Source organism: Loxodonta africana, chromosome 23 (genome assembly GCF_030014295.1).
Source record: "Loxodonta africana isolate mLoxAfr1 chromosome 23, mLoxAfr1.hap2, whole genome shotgun sequence".
Taxonomy (NCBI): Eukaryota; Metazoa; Chordata; class Mammalia; order Proboscidea; family Elephantidae; genus Loxodonta; species Loxodonta africana.
Window position 1 is genome coordinate 68,983,497 of NC_087364.1, and position 22,152 is coordinate 69,005,648.

At 39.3% G+C, this 22,152-nt stretch overlaps 2 protein-coding genes across 19 annotated transcripts in view; one reads left to right on the forward strand and one right to left on the reverse strand.

Moving 5' to 3' along the window:
- The window catches only part of MED12L (mediator complex subunit 12L), a 352,938-nt gene that overhangs the window by 267,611 nt on the left and 63,175 nt on the right, over positions 1 to 22,152 (forward strand). For 15 of the 16 annotated variants that reach the window (XM_023555393.2, XM_064275606.1, XM_064275603.1 and 12 more), the window contains 9 exons: positions 4,729 to 4,847; positions 5,657 to 5,800; positions 7,130 to 7,293; positions 10,154 to 10,285; positions 14,110 to 14,337; positions 15,193 to 15,334; positions 17,479 to 17,599; positions 17,982 to 18,083; positions 18,783 to 18,896. In XM_023555393.2, coding sequence (XP_023411161.2) covers positions 4,729 to 4,847; positions 5,657 to 5,800; positions 7,130 to 7,293; positions 10,154 to 10,285; positions 14,110 to 14,337; positions 15,193 to 15,334; positions 17,479 to 17,599; positions 17,982 to 18,083; positions 18,783 to 18,896 — 1,266 coding nt within the window. The remainder of the gene's footprint in view (positions 1 to 4,728; positions 4,848 to 5,656; positions 5,801 to 7,129; positions 7,294 to 10,153; positions 10,286 to 14,109; positions 14,338 to 15,192; positions 15,335 to 17,478; positions 17,600 to 17,981; positions 18,084 to 18,782; positions 18,897 to 22,152) is intronic. The other variant, XM_064275598.1, reaches the window with a different exon arrangement.
- The window catches only part of P2RY12 (purinergic receptor P2Y12), a 50,427-nt gene that overhangs the window by 12,683 nt on the left and 15,592 nt on the right, over positions 1 to 22,152 (reverse strand). For all 3 annotated transcript variants that reach the window (XM_064275610.1, XM_023555422.2, XM_064275611.1), the window contains exon 2: positions 21,998 to 22,093. The gene's annotated coding sequence lies outside the window, so the exon portion shown is untranslated. The remainder of the gene's footprint in view (positions 1 to 21,997; positions 22,094 to 22,152) is intronic.

The following is a 22,152-nucleotide window of genomic DNA, read 5'->3' on the forward strand; positions in this document are numbered from 1 at the left end:
TTTCTTTTAAACCATTTTTCAAGCTTACAGTTTGCTTTTTGGAGCCCTGGTGGCCCAGTGGCTCAGTGCCCTGGCTGCTAACCAAAAAATCGGCAGTGTGAATCCACCAGTCCTTGGAAACCCTATAGGGCAGTTCTACTGTGTCCTGTAGGGTCTCTGTGAGTTAGAATTAACTCTATGGAAGTAGGCTTGCTTTTTTTTTTTTTTTTTTTAAGTTTGCTTTTGCTTTGGGGAACTGACAGTTGCATGTTAATTGAAAACTATGGAAGCATAGTTGCTGATCTTCCATTATTCAGAAGAATAATTGTAGTAGATAGTGGCGGCTACCTGTAAAATTTTTACAAAACAATAAGGTGGAAGAAAGAGACAGTTTCTCTTTTTGTTGTGGAGGATATTGGGATTATGAGTGATGTTTGTTTCTTTTCCTTTTCCATATCTTCTGATTTATCGGCAATAAATACTGCTATTTTTATACAAGGTAAAAAAAAAAAGTCATTTGCTCTATCATACCTTCTTTACTGGGAATATTCTCTCCCCATGCTTTTTATATAGTTTTTATAGTGAAGGCACGCCATTATATTGTATCACCACATTGCATAATGTGAATTTTGTAATCATCCACTTCACATTTGCCTAATTACTCTTTCCAAGCCTTATTTCATTAGGCAGTTGTATGATTTAAGATATGATGCTACTGTGTATACCCCATCACCACTACTGGTGTTTATTTCTCTAGTACTTTAATAATATATATATATTAAAAAGTAGACGTTTGAGTTTACCCTGTGCATACTGCATTCTTCCTACACATGGAATAAGCCAGCTCTAGGAAACTTACTGCATTGTTCAGTACAAAATAAGTAGTTTTTTAATGAACCTGTAGTCTTCAGGCTGTAACAGGGTTAATTATTAGAGCTTATCTGCACTAGATCTTTCCTAGAGAAAAATACACATATAAATATTGCAAGTAGCTTTTCCTTCCTCTCAAGCAATAGAGGTACAAGGGTAATGTGCTTTTCAGGCTGAATATGGTCTTCTGGGTGCCTGATTCCTGAGCTGACAGACCTTAGTGCCCAATGGGAACGTCACCTTCATGTGATTCCTGTCACATTCTGTGTAGCTCCCATCCACTCCCAATGGAGGACTTTGTAATATATTGGCTCCATTGGGGAACAACCAAGAGTTGTGGCAAGGGAAGTGAAACCCTCTCGTTGCTGGCATGTCATTATCAAGCTAGAAAAAGGATTTTGCTTCTGTCTGAGAAAACTGTTGATCTGTTATGTAGCTGTTTTCTCTCTCTTTAGAGAAAAGAGGAAATGGGTTGAATTTAGAAGGACAGTCAAGCCCTGTAATGTGTTAGCAAAGAATATGTGAAGCTACTTTTTGTGTACTTGGAAACGGGGTAAACACTGTCTCCTTTAGGTAGCTCAGTAATAAAGTGTTTTATCTAAATTAATTTTAGAGAGGCTGTGGAGATACTGCACTGGGTACTGGGAGGGTGGAGATATTTTATATTTCTTGGTTTTGGAAGGCTGAGGGGTGCAGAGAGGAGAGGAAGGCAGTGTGGTATCCTTTTCTGTCAAGTCCGCTTCCTTCCGTCACAAAGAGCTTTTTAAGTCCAGACTGGAGTCTGTCCTATCTTTGGACCAGTCCCTTGGCTAGGCAGTTCCCACTTGAGAGCTCAGGGAGAGAACATCGTTGCTGCTGCCTGCTACTCTTTGAGATATCAGTAATGGGAAGCACCGCCTTGGAAAGGCATTCTCAGAAAGATGTTGATTTGGGAGCAGTGAGCTTCCTTCTAGTGGATAGTCTTTACGTTTAAATCACTATTTAAAATCTAGTATGGTCAGCAGAAATTAGTTAACTGTACTTCAGATTAGTGGAAATTTACTCACTTTTTTCAGCTAGGAGGAAGACTGGTGGTAAGGTAGGAAAACAGAGCTTGGTTTTCATGTATTTGATTTCTGAGAACACATAAAAATATAATTATGGGGAACCCATTAGAAGTGTTCTCAGATCAGCCAGACCTTGACTAGGGAATTTATAATCTCAAGTTCAGATAATATTTCCAGCTGAAAATTGTCATTTTACATTTACACTGATTAGTCCTTTTTTTTTTTTTTTCTTTTTGGCACTCTGGTGGTGCAATAGTTAAGAACTTGGCTGCTAACCAAAAGGTCAGCAGTTGGAATTCACCAGCTGCTCCTTGGAAACCCTGTGGGTCAGTTCTCCTCTGTCCTGTAGGGTTGCTGTGAGTTGAAATTGACTGGACGGCTACTGGTTCAGTCATCTTTTTAGTTGTCAGTGATGTGCCTTTTGAAAACATTAATGAAGTTCACTATAATAATCTCTAGAAGGCCAAAACTTCTGAGATAAAAAAAAAAGATAACCAAAATTAAGCCACAAAAGAACAATAATATACATTTTAAATTAGCAAATGTGATAAATCTACGTACTTTGACTGCATTGTTAGTTATGTAAATATAATTGAAATAATGTAGCTTATTGAGACCTACCACGCATTTCTTACATTTTTCTTTGAAATTGGATATAAGCTGCCAAGTCACAATTGCTGTGGTTTTTAGAATGATGACTATGTCTTTTATATTAGGCTTTAAGAAGTTAGCTATATGTAGGTAAATGGAGCCCACTAGGACCACACCTCTACCCATCCCAACCCCCAAAAAAGAAAAAGATGCATTTATGGGTTCTCATGCTGGGTCTGCTTCTTCAAGTCAGCTGTTTCATTTGTTTTGGTCCCAGGTAGGGCAGTGAATAAATACATTAACTTCACTTTTTGAGCATGTCACACCCAAGGCTGTTGATGTGAGCTTTTTGGCCTTGAATCATAACCTGTTAACCCATTGCCATTGAGTCGATTCCTATCCATATCAACCGTATAGGACAGAGTAGAACTGCCCCCTATGGTTTCCAAGGAGTGCCTGGTGGATTGGAACTGCTGACCTTTTCGTTAGCAGCTGTAGCTCTTAACCACCACCACGCCACCAGCGTTTCCATGCCTTGGAGCATGGTAAAGAAGAATCTAAAAAATTGGCTATTTTAGACATACTCATGACCTGTGAGCAGCTGTAGTGGAAGCAAAATTTGATGCTTAATTTGCACTTTTGAGAAAAATAAAACCCAGTGCCAGTGCCGTCGAGTTGATTCCGACTCACAGCGACCCTATAGGACAAAAATCACTTTTGAGAATAGATGTGGAAAAAGCAGTAAGTTTGTTGAACTTGTTAGTTCTTACTCTTTGCATTGCATTTGGTGCCCCTTGATGAAAGTTGGGCAATCCTCTACCGTACATTAGGCAGCCCTCTTTTATTCTGATACCTCTTTGCTTTGGTATCAAGGTTGTTTTTTTATTTTGACTTTCTTAAAACACAATTTTTTTTTTTTTAACTCTAAACTATAATTGCATATTGTTGGAAGTCTCTCCTTTCTTCTACTGTTATCTTCTAAAATCATGATATTTGCCTTTAGCAAAAATATTTTTTAAATTCAGTGACACCTTGTTCATTTCTTGTGTCTTTAGTAGAGACATCTGTAAAGTGACATTTGTTCTCTGAAACCAAACTCTCCCAGGTGAGATGTGAGTGGTAGAACGCTCGTCCTCCATCATCTTTAACTTTTTATAAGCAGAGTGTTGGAAATGACCTTAGGAATAAGCCGTCTAATCTTTTCTTTGTGTCTTTAGATTTGACTTTGTAAATCATAATGACAAAAAAAAATATTTTAAAACAGGATTTCATCTAATTTTGGATTTTATTCTTTGAACTGTTAAGAATAAGGCAGTCCCTCTGGAATAAGCCATGCTTAATATATTTTTTAAATGGGAATTTTCTCCAAACCTCTTTATACTAAATTGATAAAACTAGCACTTTCCCATCAATGTGAATAATTTCTTTGCTACTCCTGAAAGAGTCAGGAATTGTGTTCCTTTTCTTCCTTTCACATATTAAGTGCGTGGAGAAAAGTATCAAGGTTGAGATGTCTCCTCAGAACAGGCCAGTGAAGTTTCCTAGTATGTCTAAGTGAGGCTGGGTGATTTTTACCCCTTCGTTGTTGATTTCATAGTAGTTTAAGAGTCAGTGAGAAATGTTCATTGAAGCGCTTTTCATAATAGCTCAAATCTAGAAGCTACTCACTAGAATGGATGAGGAAGTGGTTGTATCTTCACACATTGGAATACTGTACGTAAATGAGAATCAAGAAATTAAAATTACAACAAAATGGGTAGATCTCACAATCATCATGTTGAGTAAAAGAAGCCACATTTGAAAAGTACACACTGAATGCTTCCATTTATATGAAGCTCCCAAGTGGGCAATATGAATCCAAGCCATTAGAAGTCAGGATCTCGGCCCCCTGGGGAAATAGAAATGACTAGAGAGGATTTGAGGGGGCCTCTGTACGTTTTGTTTTCTGTCGTTAACAGCTTGACTGCTAACCAAAAAAGGTCAGCAGTTCGAATCCACCAGCTGCTCTTTGGAAACTCTGGGGGTAGTTCTCCTCTGCCCTGTTGGGTCGCTATGAGTTGCTTTGGTTTTTTTGGTCTTCTGGTGTGTTGTTTTCCTGATTTTCTGAGTTCATTTTGTAGAGACTCTTAAGAGTTTGTGTACTGTTTGGTGTATATGTTATACGTCAGGAAGAAGTGTCCATTAAAAAAGTCGAGAGCTTCTCTTAAATGGAAAAGAGCATGTCTACATTTTGTTCATTTAGGTGTGGATGAAGGCCAAAAAGCCAGGAAGAACAAACAAGAAGCATTTCCAACCCTGGAGACTGTGTTCACAAAACTTCAGCTCCTTTCCTATTTTGATCAACATCAGGTGACATCTCAGGTAGCCATTTAATTGGGATATTTTCATTTCCTTAAAAATCCTTCATACAATGTATATTTTCAGTCTTAGTTGGTTTTATAAATATATTTTATAAACATATTTGGAAGCATTCCAAACTTTTGAGTAGTACATGTTTAAGTGTCAAGTTGCCTTCTTTAGAAGAGTTAATTTTTATCATGGAGCCGTGGTGGAATAAACAGTTAAGCACTAGCCTACTAACAGAAAGGCTGGCAATTCGAACCCATCTAGTGACTCCGGGGAGAAAGGACTGCCGATCTGCTCCCATAAAGATTACAGCCAAGAAAACACTGTGTGGCAGTTCTAATCTGTCACATGGGGTCACTATGAGTTGGGATAGACTTGATAGCACCTAACAAGTATTTTTACCTTATGATAGTAATAAACAACATAAAATAATCTCCAATTCAGTACCTCTGTCATTACATCTTGGTCCTATTTTGAGGGAAAAATCTGCTGGTAATGGAAATAAAATACTTTTAAAATTGAGATGAAACCAAATCAATTTTGCTTGGCAAATCCATTGGTATTAATTAATATTTATGGTTGTTCTGCCTTTAGGAGAGTCAAGATCTAGATTTGAGTGACAGCTTGGCATATTTCTTCAAATCACTGTTGTAGTAAGGGAGTAGTTTTCGTTTTTACGTGGCTCCGCTTTCTCCAGAAATGTTTTAACTTTTTCCTGGTCACAATTACATACATATTCAAGTGCCTTAATTACAAATTAAAATAACCTAAGTCGATAATTACTTAGACTGTTCATCCTCGTAATTATTTTTGTTTTTGCACAGATCTCTAACAACGTGCTGGAACAGATCACAAGCTTTGCTTCTGGAACATCCTACCATCTCCCTTTGGCTCACCATGTCCAGCTTATCTTTGATCTCATGGAGCCAGCGCTGAACATCAATGGACTCATTGACTTTGCAATACAGGTACAAAAGAAACCAGGCTCCTCTTGTTTTGGGGAAAGCCAATCTACTGGGTGTTGTACAATTTAGAATGCTAAGACAGCCAAACTTTATGGATTAACACTATCTTAATCACCCAGTACATTCTAAATAATTGGGATATTTAAACACACTCTGGACATGTGAGCTGCTATAGTTTTAGATTTCACTTTATAACCTATATGTACAATTAATGGGGTAGCATTTCTGTTTTCCCCATCAACAGTCTTCACTTCGCATTTTCGATTGCAACTCTGTTCAAATTTTTTCAGTTAAATAATTGTAATCGGTGCTAAAATACATCATAGTCAGTTAAAACGTGGGACTTTTGAGTTTCTGTGGGTATGTTTTGGTATTGTGTTTAGGGAAAAGTGAGAGTTTATTTGCTCTCTATAAAATATTTTAGATTAAAAGCAGAAGAACAGAACCTGAGGATTTGATTTGTTATATTTGTCAGGCTCATATTTGGGTTTGTTTACTGTCTGCTGTTATTTGTCAATGAATACAAGACTCACTTTTTGTTACTTATTCTACTGGAGGAGTTAGCTGTGTTATTAATAAGTAGATGATGTTAAATAATTTCCATTTTATTAAAAAGAATGGGAAAGCGGAAAAGAAAAAGTGAGGGGTGAGAGTATTTTTCTCTTTAAAATACCCAGCCCAGAGTTTTGGGCCACCATAAAGTTTCAGTAACTCTTTCAGTGTTAGGTACTTCCTGATTGCACTGTGATGTCTAGACAGAAAAAAAAAGGCTCTATAAACTGATGAAAGATTAAAAATAAAATTCATCGGGTTGTGTTTTCCAAAACTGCTGTTATGTTCTTTTATGGACGTGGAGCAGGATAAGAGGGGATCAAATACAGTCATGCTCTGTATATCATCCATTCGGGCAACATCCCTGGCCCCCATAAGGTTATGGTAGAGTTCAGAAATCCCAGTTGGAGAACGGAATGTCGTGTGTGTAAGTAACATTTGAAACACTTCCAAACCTTGCAGTGTGTTCATGAGAGTCACAAAGTTGTGTGTGCATTCGTTATTATGAATCATTATACATATTTAACTCAAATTTTAAAATAATAGGCCTTATGGCTGTCTGTTCTTTAGTACAATCTGTCCCTAAGGCAGATGTTCGTAACCTGTGGATTGCCTGTGTTTAATACGGTGTTCACACAACGTCCAAATCACATAACATCCTGTTTCACAGAACTGATCGTGGACGTTAAACAGTGCGTGACTATAGCATTAGAATGGCTCCGTATGTTCATGGTTTGTAAAAGTACCTACATTTTAACTCAGTCTTGTCTCGTGTCGTAGCTACTAAATGAACTGAGTGTCGTGGAAGCTGAACTGCTCCTGAAATCTTCCAGCCTGGCAGGAAGCTATACAACCGGACTGTGTGTCTGCATTGTGGCTGTGCTGAGGCGATACCACAGTTGTCTGATCTTGAATCCCGATCAGACGGCCCAGGTGTTTGAAGGGTGGGTATATGACATGTCATTATTGTCTTCAAATCCTAGAATGTGTGATTTGTGATTAAATATCATAGTAGTTTTGAAAGAAATACAGTACTGGTATTTGTTGCAGTGCCAGGATATAACACAGTTAAAGAATGCGCTTACCAGAAAATACTTGTCAGAGAAGGAAATAAAAAAAAAAAAAAGTTTACCAGAAGACACTTATCAGAGAAGGAAATAGCACCATGTAAAATATGTTCTTTTTAATAAAGTATGATTCCTGCCTCCCGCTTCTTCCCTTCCTCACTGCCTGCCTGCTTTTCTGCCTTCCTGCCTTTCTTCTTTGTTTCCTTCTGGTTTCTAAGGGAACAAGCCTAGTCAACCATAGCACCATACCATTCATACCATCATGACTTATTATGAGTCCTGAATAGTCAACAACTTCTTTTGTTTATGTGATTTCAGTTGTCAGTACTCAACGTCTGGGAGTCCGAGTAATCTTTGCACACATTGCCGAGATTACCGAGTAATCCTTGCACACATTGTCACTGGGGAGACTTGGTACTTGAGTTTCATTTCTTGGATTAATTAAAGCTAACTTTTGACCAGAGTTAATCTAGAACAGATAACTTCCTTGATTCACAGATTCCCAGGCTTTTTTGTTTTGTGCCTTTTGTAGGCTAAGGTTTACTCTCTTACTGCTGGTGAATTTGGGCTAAGCAACTACCTGATAGCATTCCCATTAGAGACTGAGGTTAAGGGGATCAGAGAAATATCATGGGATCTTTAAAAACCTATGCTGTACTCCTTTTTACCGATTCTCCACCCCTTTCCCCAGAGCTTTATTCAAAAAGAGACTTTTTTTTCCCCATCCCGTCTCTTCGGACTCAGAAGAGTCCTGAGGCATTTTGGTTCCACAGTACCTTGTTTTGGTCATCTAGCACATATAACAAGTTTATCCTATGTTTTAGATGACATCCAGTTAGCAGCTTTTCTGAGGAAAATAGAATATGCTGCCACATTAATTGTACACATAGGTTGTAAAATAAAATCAAACATTTCAGAAACTTTAATGTGAGAAAAGTTATATCCTAGAATTAAGGAAATATAGAATTATTGAATAGCCCTCAACTACCCTGAAAGGTTTGAATATTTAGTTAAATTTTACAGGTCAAGAAACTGAGACTGAGGTTTGTTAAATAAATAAAAAAAAAAAGTGCCTGGTAAAGTGAAATACCCAGGGGATATGTAGAAAATAAATCTCATAGACTAGGTTAAAAGCCTTTGTAACCGTAAGCTCACGCATGCTTTCTGATTTATACCAGATTTTTTAAAGTGTTTATGGCAACCCATTAGTTAGCCATGAAATGAATTTAATGGGCTGTGACAAGTATTTTTGTTTTCATATTGTAGGTTTATTTCAAGATCAATTTCTTGATTTCAGTATCGTTTATTTTGGCATTAAAATTTATGTTCTATAAAATATTAGTAAAATCATAATCAATACAAACTTTGTTATATTTTTACTTTATCATACGTAGTAAGGATAAGTGTTTTTCCCAAGATCGTTATTTCAGTTTTCTTGTGCTTGTATGAGTCGGTATACCGGCTCACTGTAAAATGCTTTTCTTACCTCTGACAAGTCAGAGAAGTTGAGGATACGTTGACTGCTATACTTTGCAGCTCTCAGCAAATATTGTAATCACAGGATAACTCTGCTGTACTGTTATATCAGGAGTTATTTTGTTATTATAGTTAACAGCAGGTTGAGTCTTCTACCTCTTAATTGTGTGACGCTCTTGCTCTCATTGACAGCCTTTATCTACCTCCAGGGACCCTGTGAGTTGATGTCACTTCACAGGGGTTGGGACGTTACATTGCCATGCTTGACGCTGTCTCTGGGGTTCCACTAGGGCCTTTGTAATTCTAGTGTCTTTCTTGGCTTTGACGTCCCATATGCTCGTCCACCCCCCATCCTCCCCCAGAGTAGAATTCTGGCCTGAGAATCTGAAGGGCCTAAACTCTCATGTTGGCTCTGCTGTGAACTAACTCTTTGCTTTTGGACAAGTCACTCCACCTGTCTAAGCCTCAGAAAGGTGAAGCAGGTGCTCAGTAATCTGGATCATTGGTGATAACTACCATGTGGCTGGACTCCATAATGGAATACAAGATGGTGGTGGAATCAGACTCATATAGGTGGATGGACAACTAGTGTTTCCTTCTGTGTTGACCTCCAAAGAGGCCGTAGTTCTGGCTGGGGGATAAAGGCAAAGAATTGAGTAGTAATGGTACTTGTGAATTGAAAGAGTTGGCAGAGAATGTCATTAAAAATTAAGGGATTTTAAGTTTTTATAAAAGATAAACTGTTAAGTAGTTTCTAGTTTAATTGAACAAGTGGGAGGTGTAACCCAAACTGTGAGTTCATCAAATTTGTGCCAGAACCAGCTTCTGCCCTTGGAAATGGATTCCTCGGATCCACTCGTTGAAAGAATCGCTCCTTAAAAAAAAGTCAGCTGGAGATCTTGACAAACTCACTGCAATCGTGACTCTTTCTACTGCAGAGAAATTCTCTACTGCAACTCAGTTATGTCCCCTGGTCACAGCAACTTAACAGATAGACTCCTCCATGCATACCCTCTGAACTCCTTCCGATTATTACTGTTAGTGGCATTTCTGAAGCTCTTTTATGTCTGCCAGTCTAATATCACAAATAGAAAATGGGTACTATATTCACTGTTTGCTATAATGATGAGTTTCAATCATCTATCTTTTTTTTCTTTTCTTACCCAAGTAAAACGTGGACATAGCCTCATTTAAAAGATTCCAATGATGATACACGTGTTAAATGCGCATGCCTGATTTCTTCATGTATTTTCCTTCTCAGGTTGTGTGGTGTGGTCAAGCACGTTGTCAACCCCTCAGAATGTTCTTCCCCTGAAAGATGCATCTTAGCCTACCTCTATGATCTGTACGTGTCATGTAGCCACCTCAGAAGTAAATTTGGAGACCTCTTCAGGTTGGTAAAAGAAAACCAGTCGCCTACAAATACGGTTATGACTGTTTGGTAGTGACCCAGCCAATACCGTTACACTTTTTAGTAATGAAAATTCATTATAATTTATGTCTTTCAGGCAGTAATTTAAATATAACTCAAGATTTGTTTAAACCATAAATATTAAAATACATAGGGGCAATAAAAGACCATGTGCTATATATATATGTGTGTGTATATGTGTATACATACATATATATATATATATATGAATGATCATAGAGGTTTTTTTTTCCTCAATTGAAATGACTTTAGGTCATAAAATACTCAACTCTGACCAATTTTATTTCTTCAACAAATAAAGGATTATTTTTTATGATTCTGTTTTTGTTGTAAGTTGTGCAGACCTACCAAACCAAACCCGTTGCCACTACGTCACTGCCAGCCCTATAAGCAACCTTATAGGACAGAGTAGAACTGCCCCATGGGATTTCCAAGGCTATAAATCTTTATGGAAGGAGACCACCACATCTTTCTCCTGCAGAGTGGCGGGTGGATTCAAAATGCCAGCTTCTCAGTTAGCAGCTGAGCACTTCACCACTGCGCCACCAGGGCTCCTTTATACATAGTACATTTTAAAATAAGTTATACTGAATAATTGATGAATATTTTATATATTTTATGTTTTAAATTTAAAATACAATTTGAATTATAAACTTTATGTGAGGTCCACTGAGGCAGCCTATTTGACCCCCAGTGCCCCTGCACTGTAGTACAAGTAGGTTTAATGAGTTAACTTAAGCAATGTGCACTGTTTATGTATGGTAATTTAGGGCCCCAGCAGTGGGTTGAGGGATTATTTAGGATCAGCGAAGTGGTGCATCACAGGGAGAGGCATTGTCTAAAGTTTCCTCCGTGAAAGAAATGGAACTGAAATGGAACTTTTTTTGGGAATATCTTGAAGTCAAGTGTCTGTTTGGATTTTGGGATTAAGAAAAAACAGAACAAAAAAATCCTCCTAGGTACACAGAGAGCTTTCTATTCGTATACTCATAAATCAGTGATAATAATTGCACCTGAAACACCAGCCACAAGGCTGTGTAAGAGGAACAATGGGAGAAATATACCACTACTCGCGTCTACTGCTTACTGAGCTCTTGCTGTGTGCCGAGCACTGCCCTGGCGCATTTTCATAAGGATCTTGAATTCTCACAACAACCCCAGGAAGTAAAAATGATGATCTCCCTCAACAAATGATCATTCCTAGTGACGAGTTAATAAATGACGAAGCCTAGATTTGAATGTAAGCCTTTTTCATTCCAAGGTGTGTGTTGCTTTTGTATGCTACGAGATTTCTCTGATACGTGCAGTTTCAGATGGAGAAGGTCTGAAGGTTGTTTGCTTAATTTCGTGACTGTGGCAGAGAGTGGGGAAGAATCCAAGAGTGGTTTAGATGGCAGCTGGCTTTTTATTAAAACATAGAGGCTCATTGCAAAAGAGTGTAATAAATTAGACAGGAAGACTAGAAGGGTGAAGACTTCTCCTCAGCCGCTGTGTCTGGAGAAATCACACAATCCAGGCAGGAATAGGAGACAGGCTGCTCAAGAGGAGTCTTTCTATTGAAAGAAAAGTGGGGGCTGAATAAAAATTAGGAAGGGCAAACCAAATTATTTAGATTCCCAAAGACTGGCATGGGTAGATTTGGTAGAATTCGATGGCACATTGGCTAGAAGAAGGTTAGATTTTATGACTTGCAGAAGTCAGCTTTGTTAAGCACTCAAGCCAGTTGGGAGGCAGAGTAAACCAAGAATATGGTGCCAGGGAGGGAACCAGCAAAGAGTAAAGTTTGTTTTTGTTTCATGTTTAGTGGGAGTGTAAAACAAATGAAGAATAAGAGTGAATGAAAAGCTGACTGGAAAGTGTGGTAAAAATAAGACAGGAAAAAGAGATTTTTAAAAGCACTGGAGACGATCCAGTGTCTACCATTTTGAAAATTTCTTGACTCCGTAATGGAAATTGTATCCATCAGTGACTGCTGACAACCTGTCTGCAAAGAAAGGCAGGGAGCTTAGCGGATTGTAATTATTGCCAGTTGGTGGGTGCCTGCAGGCCCGTTTGTCAGACCAAGGCATCCCAAGCATTATTTGACATTAGATTTACCTGGGAGAGCTCGTTAAAAATACAGGTTAGGTACACTCACAGTGAGGCTTGGGAATCCGTATTTTTAGTAAGCCCCTAGGTGATTCTGATGGAGGAAACCTGAAGCCACATTTTGGTCAACATTGAACTGGGCAGTCTTTTCTTGAAGCATTTAGCAGTGGCTACAGCACCACAGTTCAGGGTAAAGAGCGATTTTTGAGGAAATCACTTCTGTCTACTATTTATGTAGCTTTACTTACCCCTATTCTTATGGGGTAAACAAAAGTCATTGTGTCACCTTAACCACAAATAAATGTGCTGCTAAAAACTTAACCCCCCAAAAATGACCTGCTGCTGCATAAAGGAGCTCTTGAATAGAGAAGGCAAATCCTGCTTCCAGATTTGTTTTCCACGGCAAGTAGGCAAGAATAACCCATTGCCGTCAAGTGGATTCCGACTCACAGCTCCCCTACAGGACAGGGTAGAACTACCCCCTAGGGTTTCCAAGGAGCACCTGGGGGATTTGAACTGCTGACCCTTTTGGTTAGCAGCCGAACCACTTCACCACCACACTACCTGGCTTTGCATAGCTAAGTTTATATAGAATCTGAGCTTTGAAATTAGCTAGCCGTCCTTTAGCCACATCAGCAGAGCAGATTGGAGGAAACGCTTTCCAGTTCTCTCGTCATTGTTGTTATTAGTTGCCATCGAGTCAGTTTCTACTCATGGCGACCCCACATGTGCAGAATAGAATGCCATAGTCTGTGTGGTGACCCCACATGTACAGAATGGAACTCCATAGTCTGTGACTTTTCGGAAGCAGACCTCCAGGCCTGTCTTCTGAGGTGCCTCTGGGTGGGTTCAAACTACCAACCTTACAGCTAATAGTCAAGCACTTAACTGTTGGTGCCACCCAGGACAGAACAGGATTGGAGTAGATACTTTCTAATTCCTCTATTAATATTCTGTACCTTACTCAGATGTCCTGTAGGGTCGCTATGAGTCAGAATTGACTCTATGGCAGTGGGTTTTTACCCAGATGTAACTTGCTGAAACATGAACTGTTTCCATGTGATAGACCAGGCTCTGAAAAAATCTCTTTAAAACTCTTGAGAAACAGGATAAATTTCTCTGAGTGACATGATGGTTTTTTTTCACTCCCGTGAAATTTGTGTATTTTCCGTTCTACGCTCCTGGAAGGCAAGGAACGTTGCTCTCTTTTTCACACCGTGCCCAGAGTACCCTTGGCACACAGGCCATCACTGATACACTGTACTTAGAGAAAGAATTTTATAGGAGATATAATCAAGACGAAAACACCAGATTATTCCTAGTATACCTGAATCCATTGTCATTCTTAAGTAATAGCCCTTTCTTATTTAAAGGCACTTATTAGAAGCCTCAGTAAATCCTTTGATTTTTAGAACATTTAAAATATTGAAAAGATTTGTAAAATAATTAAGGTTAGTAACCAAATGCCCTATTTCTGTTTTGTTCTTCTACCCAGTCATCAGCAGTTACTTATTGGGCACCTACTATGTTTCAGGTACTATGCTTAGTGCTGCTTACTAAGTCGCATTTAAGAACTCGTAATGTGAATCTTTTCTAATCAACACATTACAGTTGCATTCACTTCGTCGGTGCTGAAGTGAAATAAGTTTCTAGTTATTCTAGTTTGTCGTTTTAACTCTTCTTCTTATAACCTCTAGTAGTGCCTGTTCAAAAGTAAAGCAAACCATATATAACAATGTGATGCCTGCAAATTCTAACTTGCGATGGGACCCTGACTTCATGATGGACTTCATTGCGAACCCGTCAGCCCGTAGCATCAACTATTCAATGCTTGGCAAGATCCTTAGTGACAATGCGGCCAGTCGCTACAGCTTTGTATGCAACACGCTCATGAATGTATGTATGGGTCATCAGGACGCTGGAAGGTAAGATGGGTTATCTTGGAATTCTTGATTAATCAAAGAGCTGCTGCCTTGATGCCTCCATTTGCAATTATGGCCTTTAGTAATTATCTGGGCTGACAATTGGCTGCTCTTTGCTGCTTTTCATCTTCCTTTGTTCCTGAATTTACATCTGTGAAACCCTATAATTGCCTTAATCTGTGGGACATCATTCTCTGGCCTGTTGTTCTGTCATGACATGCTTTGGATCTGGTCTGTGAGTTACAGGATCGGTGTACAAAAACATGTATGACAAAATGTAGATAAAATATCTATATTTAATATAAATTGTATTCGGATTTAGCAAAGTGACATAGTGTCTTTAATTTTTTTTTTTGTTGAGTACCCTAAAGGCGTTGGCTAAATGTGAATCTATAGATCAGATACATTTAAAGAGTTAAAAATATGCTAATTCACATCCTGGTGGCGTAGTGGTTAAGTGCTACGGCTGCTAACCAAAGGGTCAGCAGTTCAAATCCGCCAGGTGCTCCTTGGAAACTCTGTGGGGCAGTTCTACTCTGTCCTGTAGGGTCACTATAAGTCGGAGTCGACTCGAAGGCACGGGGTTTGGTTTTTTGGTTTGGAATTCACATCTGCACTAATTGTTGTTTATGGGTTAATAACATTAAATATTAGAAGAAATTTGAAGTGATTGACTTCTGCCTTATACCTCAAGTTCTGCTAGCTTGGTTGACAAGTGGCTATTTATTGTACCCATGAATCTAAGAAAATGAATGGCTTTTTCGTCCATAGTGAAATATGTGATCATCAAGTGTATTGCGTTGTGTTATTTCTGTTTTGTGTAAGGTTACTTCCTACTATTTTCTTTTTATTTTCTAGGATTAACGACATAGCCAATTTCTCCTCTGAGCTGACAGCTTGCTGCACTGTTCTGAGTTCAGAATGGCTGGGGGTTCTGAAGGCTCTTTGTTGTTCTTCAAATCACGTGTGGGGGTTTAATGATGTTCTCTGCACCGTCGATGTAAGTTTCTTACTTTGTTTAAAAAATGAACTGTGCATTTCAATATTTAGCTAGTAGGTCATTTTGTTTTTTTGTTTTAAATTGGCTCAGCCCTTAACTGAAATGTTGTAAAATATTTTTTCTTTCTTTGTCCAAAAGCAGTAAATCACAGTGTAGTTGCCAAGGACTAAACAAATGGGGGGAGGGAGGGGGGAACTAAATAAAATGAATAGCCAAAACTATAGCAGAAATGCCAGGAGTGTCCTTGTTTTAACTGGTGATGGCCACTTCAGAGCTATTTGGTCTTGGTTCTCACTAAGTGCCTTGGGTTTCTCATGGCATGGGATGTAATTACAGCTTCAAAAAAAAAAAAAAAAATTTTTTTTTTTTTTCTCTTCTCTATTCAAGTACATAGTATACTCCAGTAATAGAGGTTTTGCCATGCTGCTTAAGCATGTCTGGGCCTGGATTCAAGGAGATGTCCACACTTTCTTAGTGATTGTATCTGAAAGGCATTGAAGAGATATCTGTACATATCACTGATTCCCACCAGTATCACATTGCATTCATCATGTGAGAATTTTTTAAAAATCTGTCTCGATTCTTCCTTTATTTATCTGTTTCTGCCTGCTGTCATGTCTTGGAGTAAACCATGTCATATAATTAATGTATCTTACGTATAGAAGAGCTTTTTTTATTTTTTTAACTACCTCCCAGTTGAAGGTTTGTTCCCTAATTCTGCCATCCCAGGAATGGGTGGACAATCCTGTATCTATTCTGTGGATACCTGTTAAGATTGTGTGTGTGTCTGTGTGTCTGTCCATCTGCCTGCCTATCTGTCTGTCTACCTGTCTATATATCCATCCATCTATCCATCATCCAGAAACCCTGGTGGCGTAGTGGTTAAGTACTACGGCTGCTAACCAAGAGTTCGGCAGTTCAGATCCGCCAGGCGCTCTGTGGAAACTCTATGGGGCAGTTCTACTCTGTCCTATGGGGCCGCTATGAGTCGGAATCGACTCGACGGCAGTGGGTTTGGTTTTTTTTTAATCCATCATCGATCCATCTCTCCCATAACTGTGGCCTGCTTTTCCAGACAGAAAAGACCTAGATTTTTATCTTTATTTGACAGTTTCTTAACCCCTTGTTTGTTTTTTTTGGTTACACACACCTTCTGCTTTATTCCCTCATCTGTAAAAGTGAAATTAATAATAGCATGAACCTCACAGTGTTGAGCTGTCAAATGAGGTGAATTTTGTAAATTGCTAACCACAGTGCCTGGCATATAGTACAACTCAGCATGGAGGCTGCTGTGATGATTACTATGGTTACTGTTCTCTGCCAAAATCTTGTGAGATCTGTAAAGACTTCACTGTGACTAAATCGATTTTCCTCCTCTTTCTCTTGTCTTTGTTTTGTTATTTTTAAAAAAATTTGGAAACTTTCAGGGTTGTCATTAAAACTAATTTAATAATATTAATCATTGTTTATTATCACTGGTGGGAATTCCAGAACATTAGTGAGGCTTGTTTTTCAACTAGAGGAACCCTGTGGCATTCCCTTGCTCCCTAATATTCTTGGCCTTAAATGACACACTTTATTGCATTCTGCTAAAAGGGATTTGTAGATTCTTACCTTTTTAGTTATTATTTTTTTTTTATTTTAGTTAAATGTTCACGTAACACAACTCAGTATCTTCTGACAGCATTGGAATGCAGGTTAACCTCATTCTTTGTCTTAGAAAGTAAAAATAGGCCAGTTGTTGTTGATGGTTGCCATCAAGTCAGTTCCGACTCAGGGCGACCCCATGTCTGCGGAGTAGAACTGCTTCATGGGGTTTTCAAGGCTCTGAACTTTCAGAAGCCGTTCACCAGGCCTGTTTCCGAGGCACCTCTAGGTGGGTTCAAACCGCCAGTCTATCGACTAGCAGTCAGGCGTTAACTGTTTGAGCCACCCAGGGGCTCCTATCAGAAGTTGACCTAAAACCCAAACCAATCTAGAGAAGTTGACCTCGAGGTTAATAATAAAAAGCTACCATTTCACTCTGTGGGTTTGTTTTGGAATGTGAGATCTCGTCGGTATTGGCAACATTCTCTTAGATATTAGTCTTAGATATGACTTAAGAGGGTGTTAGGTATTAAAACATGTCAATGTTTTTCTTGAAGGTGAGTGACCTTTCATTCCATGATTCATTAGCTACTTTCATTGCTATTCTGATAGCACGACAGTGTTTTTCCCTGGAGGACGTCGTGCAGCACGTTGCACTTCCCTCTCTCCTCGCGGCAGGTAAGGCAGCATGCGGGTCGTCATTTTGTTATTTGCTCATTCCATTGGTGGGATGGGACCCACCATCAAAAGACAGTAAAAGTAGCGTTTGAGGGAACATACGCTGGGAGGTGGTGTGGCATCAAGGTGGAGACGGTAGAACTACCATACCAGTTTTATACCAAGTAATAATAGATCCCAATAGAAAAAGATTGAACCTTGCCGTTTTATTATATTTTAAGGATGCAATCAAGTTTCTTAGAAAAGCAGTCAGTATCTTAACTTTCTACTGTAAGCTGTGTTTATTTAAGTTATTCCGGCAAAATAAGCTTAATTAAGAATCCTGAAGACTCGTACTTGGATATGTTAAAAAAAGCTTGGTTTTAAAATCCTCTCTCCCTAGCTTGTGGAGATGCGGATGCCGAGCCTGGAGCAAGAATGACATGTCGACTGCTGCTTCATCTCTTCCGCGCTCCCCAGGCCTGCTTATTACCTCAAGCATCAGGTGAGCTGACAGCTGAAAAATCTCTGATTGCACTTTCATTTGGAGTTGTAGGTTCTAAAGTGACCCAACAGCCTGGTCCATCCTGATTTTGGTGGACTCGCTTTCGGGTGATTAAGGCGTGAGATAATGCCCCGGAGACGGCTTCCAGCACTTTTCACTGATTATGTAACATCAGGATACATTGAGAAATGCAAATCAGGAGTTAAAACACAATAAAAATACCTTTGGTGTTAGGCAAAGCCATGCCGGTGGGCGGGATGAGCCTCTGCTATACTGCGTATATTGGCTGTGAACCATACCATAGCAGCTTAGGGCAATAGTGATTCACTTATTCTTCTGCTAAGGTGATAGGAATGAGGTAAGAATTCTACGGGTGTTAAGGAAGACCATTCATAAAGATCATTTCCATATAGGTATGTATATGTGTGTGTGTGTAAGAATCAGTACAGGTATATGCAAGTCCTTCTAATCTTTTAGGTACATGTCCCTAAGACATCTTTTTAATAATTGAAAAGAAAAGATTAAGTAGGCAATCCTGGCAGTGTTTCTTAGTGAATACAGGAAACATCAATTAGAGCTAGCTAATGGCAATTAAGTGCCCACAGCCTGCCAACGAAAGGCCCTGCAGAATATAAATGATTACAGGAGACAGTTTGTGATGGCGATGAGCCTATTGAATGTTTGTTGTTGTTCTCACAGGCAAACCTTTCCCTGGAATAAGATCGTCTTGTGATCGACACCTCCTAGCCGCTGCTCACAACAGCATCGAAGTGGGAGCTGTGTTTGCTGTCTTAAAAGCAATTATGATGCTTGGTAAGACTATGCTGTTAGAAGCTTCATAGCTGGTCACCAGAAACTGAGGCCACATAACTTCTACTTGGGATTAAATCTAGTTAATATTATTAGAAATGTTTAGAAATTTTCTTGGTTTTCCCCCAAACTCAAGTACAATCAGACTCTCTGAGGAGTCTGTCCCTTATCTGCAGTGACTTTGGGGAAATGTAAACTAAACACTTCTTTGTGGTATTTTATGGCAGGATGTCTTGTTCTGATGTGATGTAGATCCTCAGACTCACAGAGCCATTTTGTCTTCTTTATGCTGGCAAAAATCACCCTTTGGGATGGTCAAGGATGGCTTGATCATCTAACCTGCCATTTTGAGATACATAGATTGGTTGACACCAAAGTCTTAAATTTCAGCTGGTATGAGAACAACAGAAAACCTGGGCTTTGACCTTAGTGTTTCCGCATCAGTTGTGACCCTGAGCAAGCTTGTATTATTCTGCCTTAGTTTTTCATGAATCAGGTGATACTTTCATTGATATCAATAAACCAGTATTTGATAAAAAAAACACCCAGACCTACTACCCTACAGTATTTGATAGCACAATACATTTTGCTTGTTTAATTCATAATATCTAAGATGTCTTTTAAATTCTTACTGATGCATATTCTCCAGGAGTACTGGTACTACTTTTATTGTTCATTTACAGTGTAAGACCTTAAGACATTTTTATCTGTAAATCATTAAGGATTTGAATAATTAGGACGTCTTGAACTCTGACTACCTAATTCCAGCTTTGCAGTCTCTAAGTGGTACAAACGTTTAAGCACTGAACCACTAATAGAAGGGTCAGAGGTTTGAATCCACCCAGAGGCACCTTGGAAGGGAAGTCTGCTGATCCTACTTCTAAAAGATCACAGCCATTGAAAACCTGGTGGAGCACAGTTGTACTCTGAAACACATGAGGTTGCCATGAGTTGGAATTGACTCAACAGCAACCGGGAATTCCAATTTTGGGTACGCACTTTGGCCTTGGCTGAACAGAGTTACCTCTTGTGTCCTAAAAGGGCTACTTTTGATTTGGATGGAGGTTACTGAGTGGATAGAAGTTGCTGTAGGTGAGTCTTAAAGAGCATATCTGAAGATAAAACCCAATAACTTCGTTTTATACTCCTGCTTGAGACACATTTCTTGGCAACACTGAGGAGGACAGCACACTTTTCATAAAACCAACTATTAAGCATTCACCTTAAAAAATATTTGTACATGCATATATATTCATTTGGAATGCCCATGAATTTTTTAGGGAAAAGGGAAGGGTAGAGCCGTATGGAGGGCTGTAGCTTCTTCCCTGGGTGTACAGCCAACATTAAACGCTCATTTCAGTAAGTACAGTTTCTTTATCTGGATGATGTTTGAAGGGAAAGATGGTTGGTCAGTTCTACCTAATGAGTAAATACAGGAACCATGGAGTCACAGACTGATATTTTTTACTGTGTTATCTTTCGTGCTCACCAGAGAGACTAGCAAATGCTGGGTTTTCAATAAACCAATGTTGTAAATGTGAATGCATGAGTGACAAATATCTTAATGCCAGAAACAAAAATGGTTTGTTTGGCCATGAGATTTGTAGGACTGGTTTCATCTCTTTAAATATCCAAATAACCATATTTGGATAGACATGCATAATCACCCTTGGTCTTTTAATTGGTCTCAGCTCTCGATGGGTTCTACAGCATTCTATGCAGTGGAGGAGGGGTCTTCAGACCTGAGAAGTCTCAGTCAGGCTAATTGAATGTTAGCAGAGCCTCGGACCAGGGAATCACTGAACATCTGTTTGTTCTGTTGTCTCTAAGATGCCAGCAGATTCTGACACAGCCTCCCAGACCTTCTCTGTCATCCCGCTGGCCTGTGACTGGCAGACATGTTTGTTTGTTTGTTAAAGTTTTGCAGACGTTTTAATTTTCCTACTTCACCATGTCCTAACCAATGATCCCTCAGTTCCCACCTACCAGGGTCCGTCTTGAGTTAGGCAAATGGGAATGTCGTATAGAATTTGGGTTCTGATTTCTGTGCTAGTTTCACTTGAGGCATAGAGAAAATTGCTGACGTCACCTGGGGTTGGAGAAAGCATGCTAAATTGGTACTTATAAAAATTGGTCTCTTCTCTTCCACGGTCTCGGGAATATCTAGCTCAGTTGGTTAACACAGTTGATAAAGAAAATGTACTACATTCTACTTTGGTGAGTAGCGTCTGGGATCCTAAAAGCTTGAGAGTGGCTCTCCACTGGTCTCACTCCGTCTGGAGCAAGGGAGAATGAAGAAAACCAAAGACACAAGGGGAAGACTAGGCCAAAGGACTAATGGACCACAACTACCACAGCCTCCACCAGACCGAGTCCAGCACAACTAGATGGTGCCCAGCTACTACCATCGACTGCTCTGACAGGGATTGTAATAGAGGATCCTGGACAGATCCGGAGAAAAATGTAGAAAAAAATTCTAACTCACACAAAAAAGACCAGACTTCCTGGCCTGACAGAGACTGGAGAAACCCTGAGAATATGGCCCCCAGATACCCTTTCAGCTCAGTACTGAAGTCACTCCTGAGATTCACCCTTCATCTAAAAATTAGACAGGCCCATAAAATAAAGCCAGACTGAAGGGGCACACCAGCCTTCGGGCAAGGACGAGAAGGCAGGAGCTGCCAGGAAAGCTGGTAGTAGGGAACCTAAAGTCGAGAAGGGAGAGTGTTGACAAGTCATAGAGTTGGCAGTGAATGTCACAAAGCAATATGTGTACTGTTTAATGAGAAGCTAATTGGTTCTGTAACCCTTCATCTAAAGTACAAGAAAAAAGAAAGAAAGAAAAGGTTTGGTCTCTCCTCCAGATACCAGATAGCTCTTTGAATGAGACAAACTTGTGTGTGTGAAGTGAAGCTTGTGTTTTTTATATTTGTATTTCTGTGAGAAATGTATGATACCAATGAATTGAAATGTATTGTTTACTCTCCCCTCTCCTTACCACTTTATAAGTAAATATTTAGCCATTCTGAGCTTTTCAGATTGTTAGCAGTGGCAGAACTTTTCCTTGGTTGACCTGTGGGTTTTAAAAGGCTTTTTGCACTGACCTGGGCTTGTTTTCGCTCAGTTGTGGCGGGCAGTGAAGACCTCAGCTCAGCTCATTTGTTGGTTCCGGGAAATTCTCTCGTTCAAGGCTTATGCTCCTATGGGTGAAAAGACAAAAGTGAAAGGCTATGTTGTCATTTGGCAATTCTTATTACCA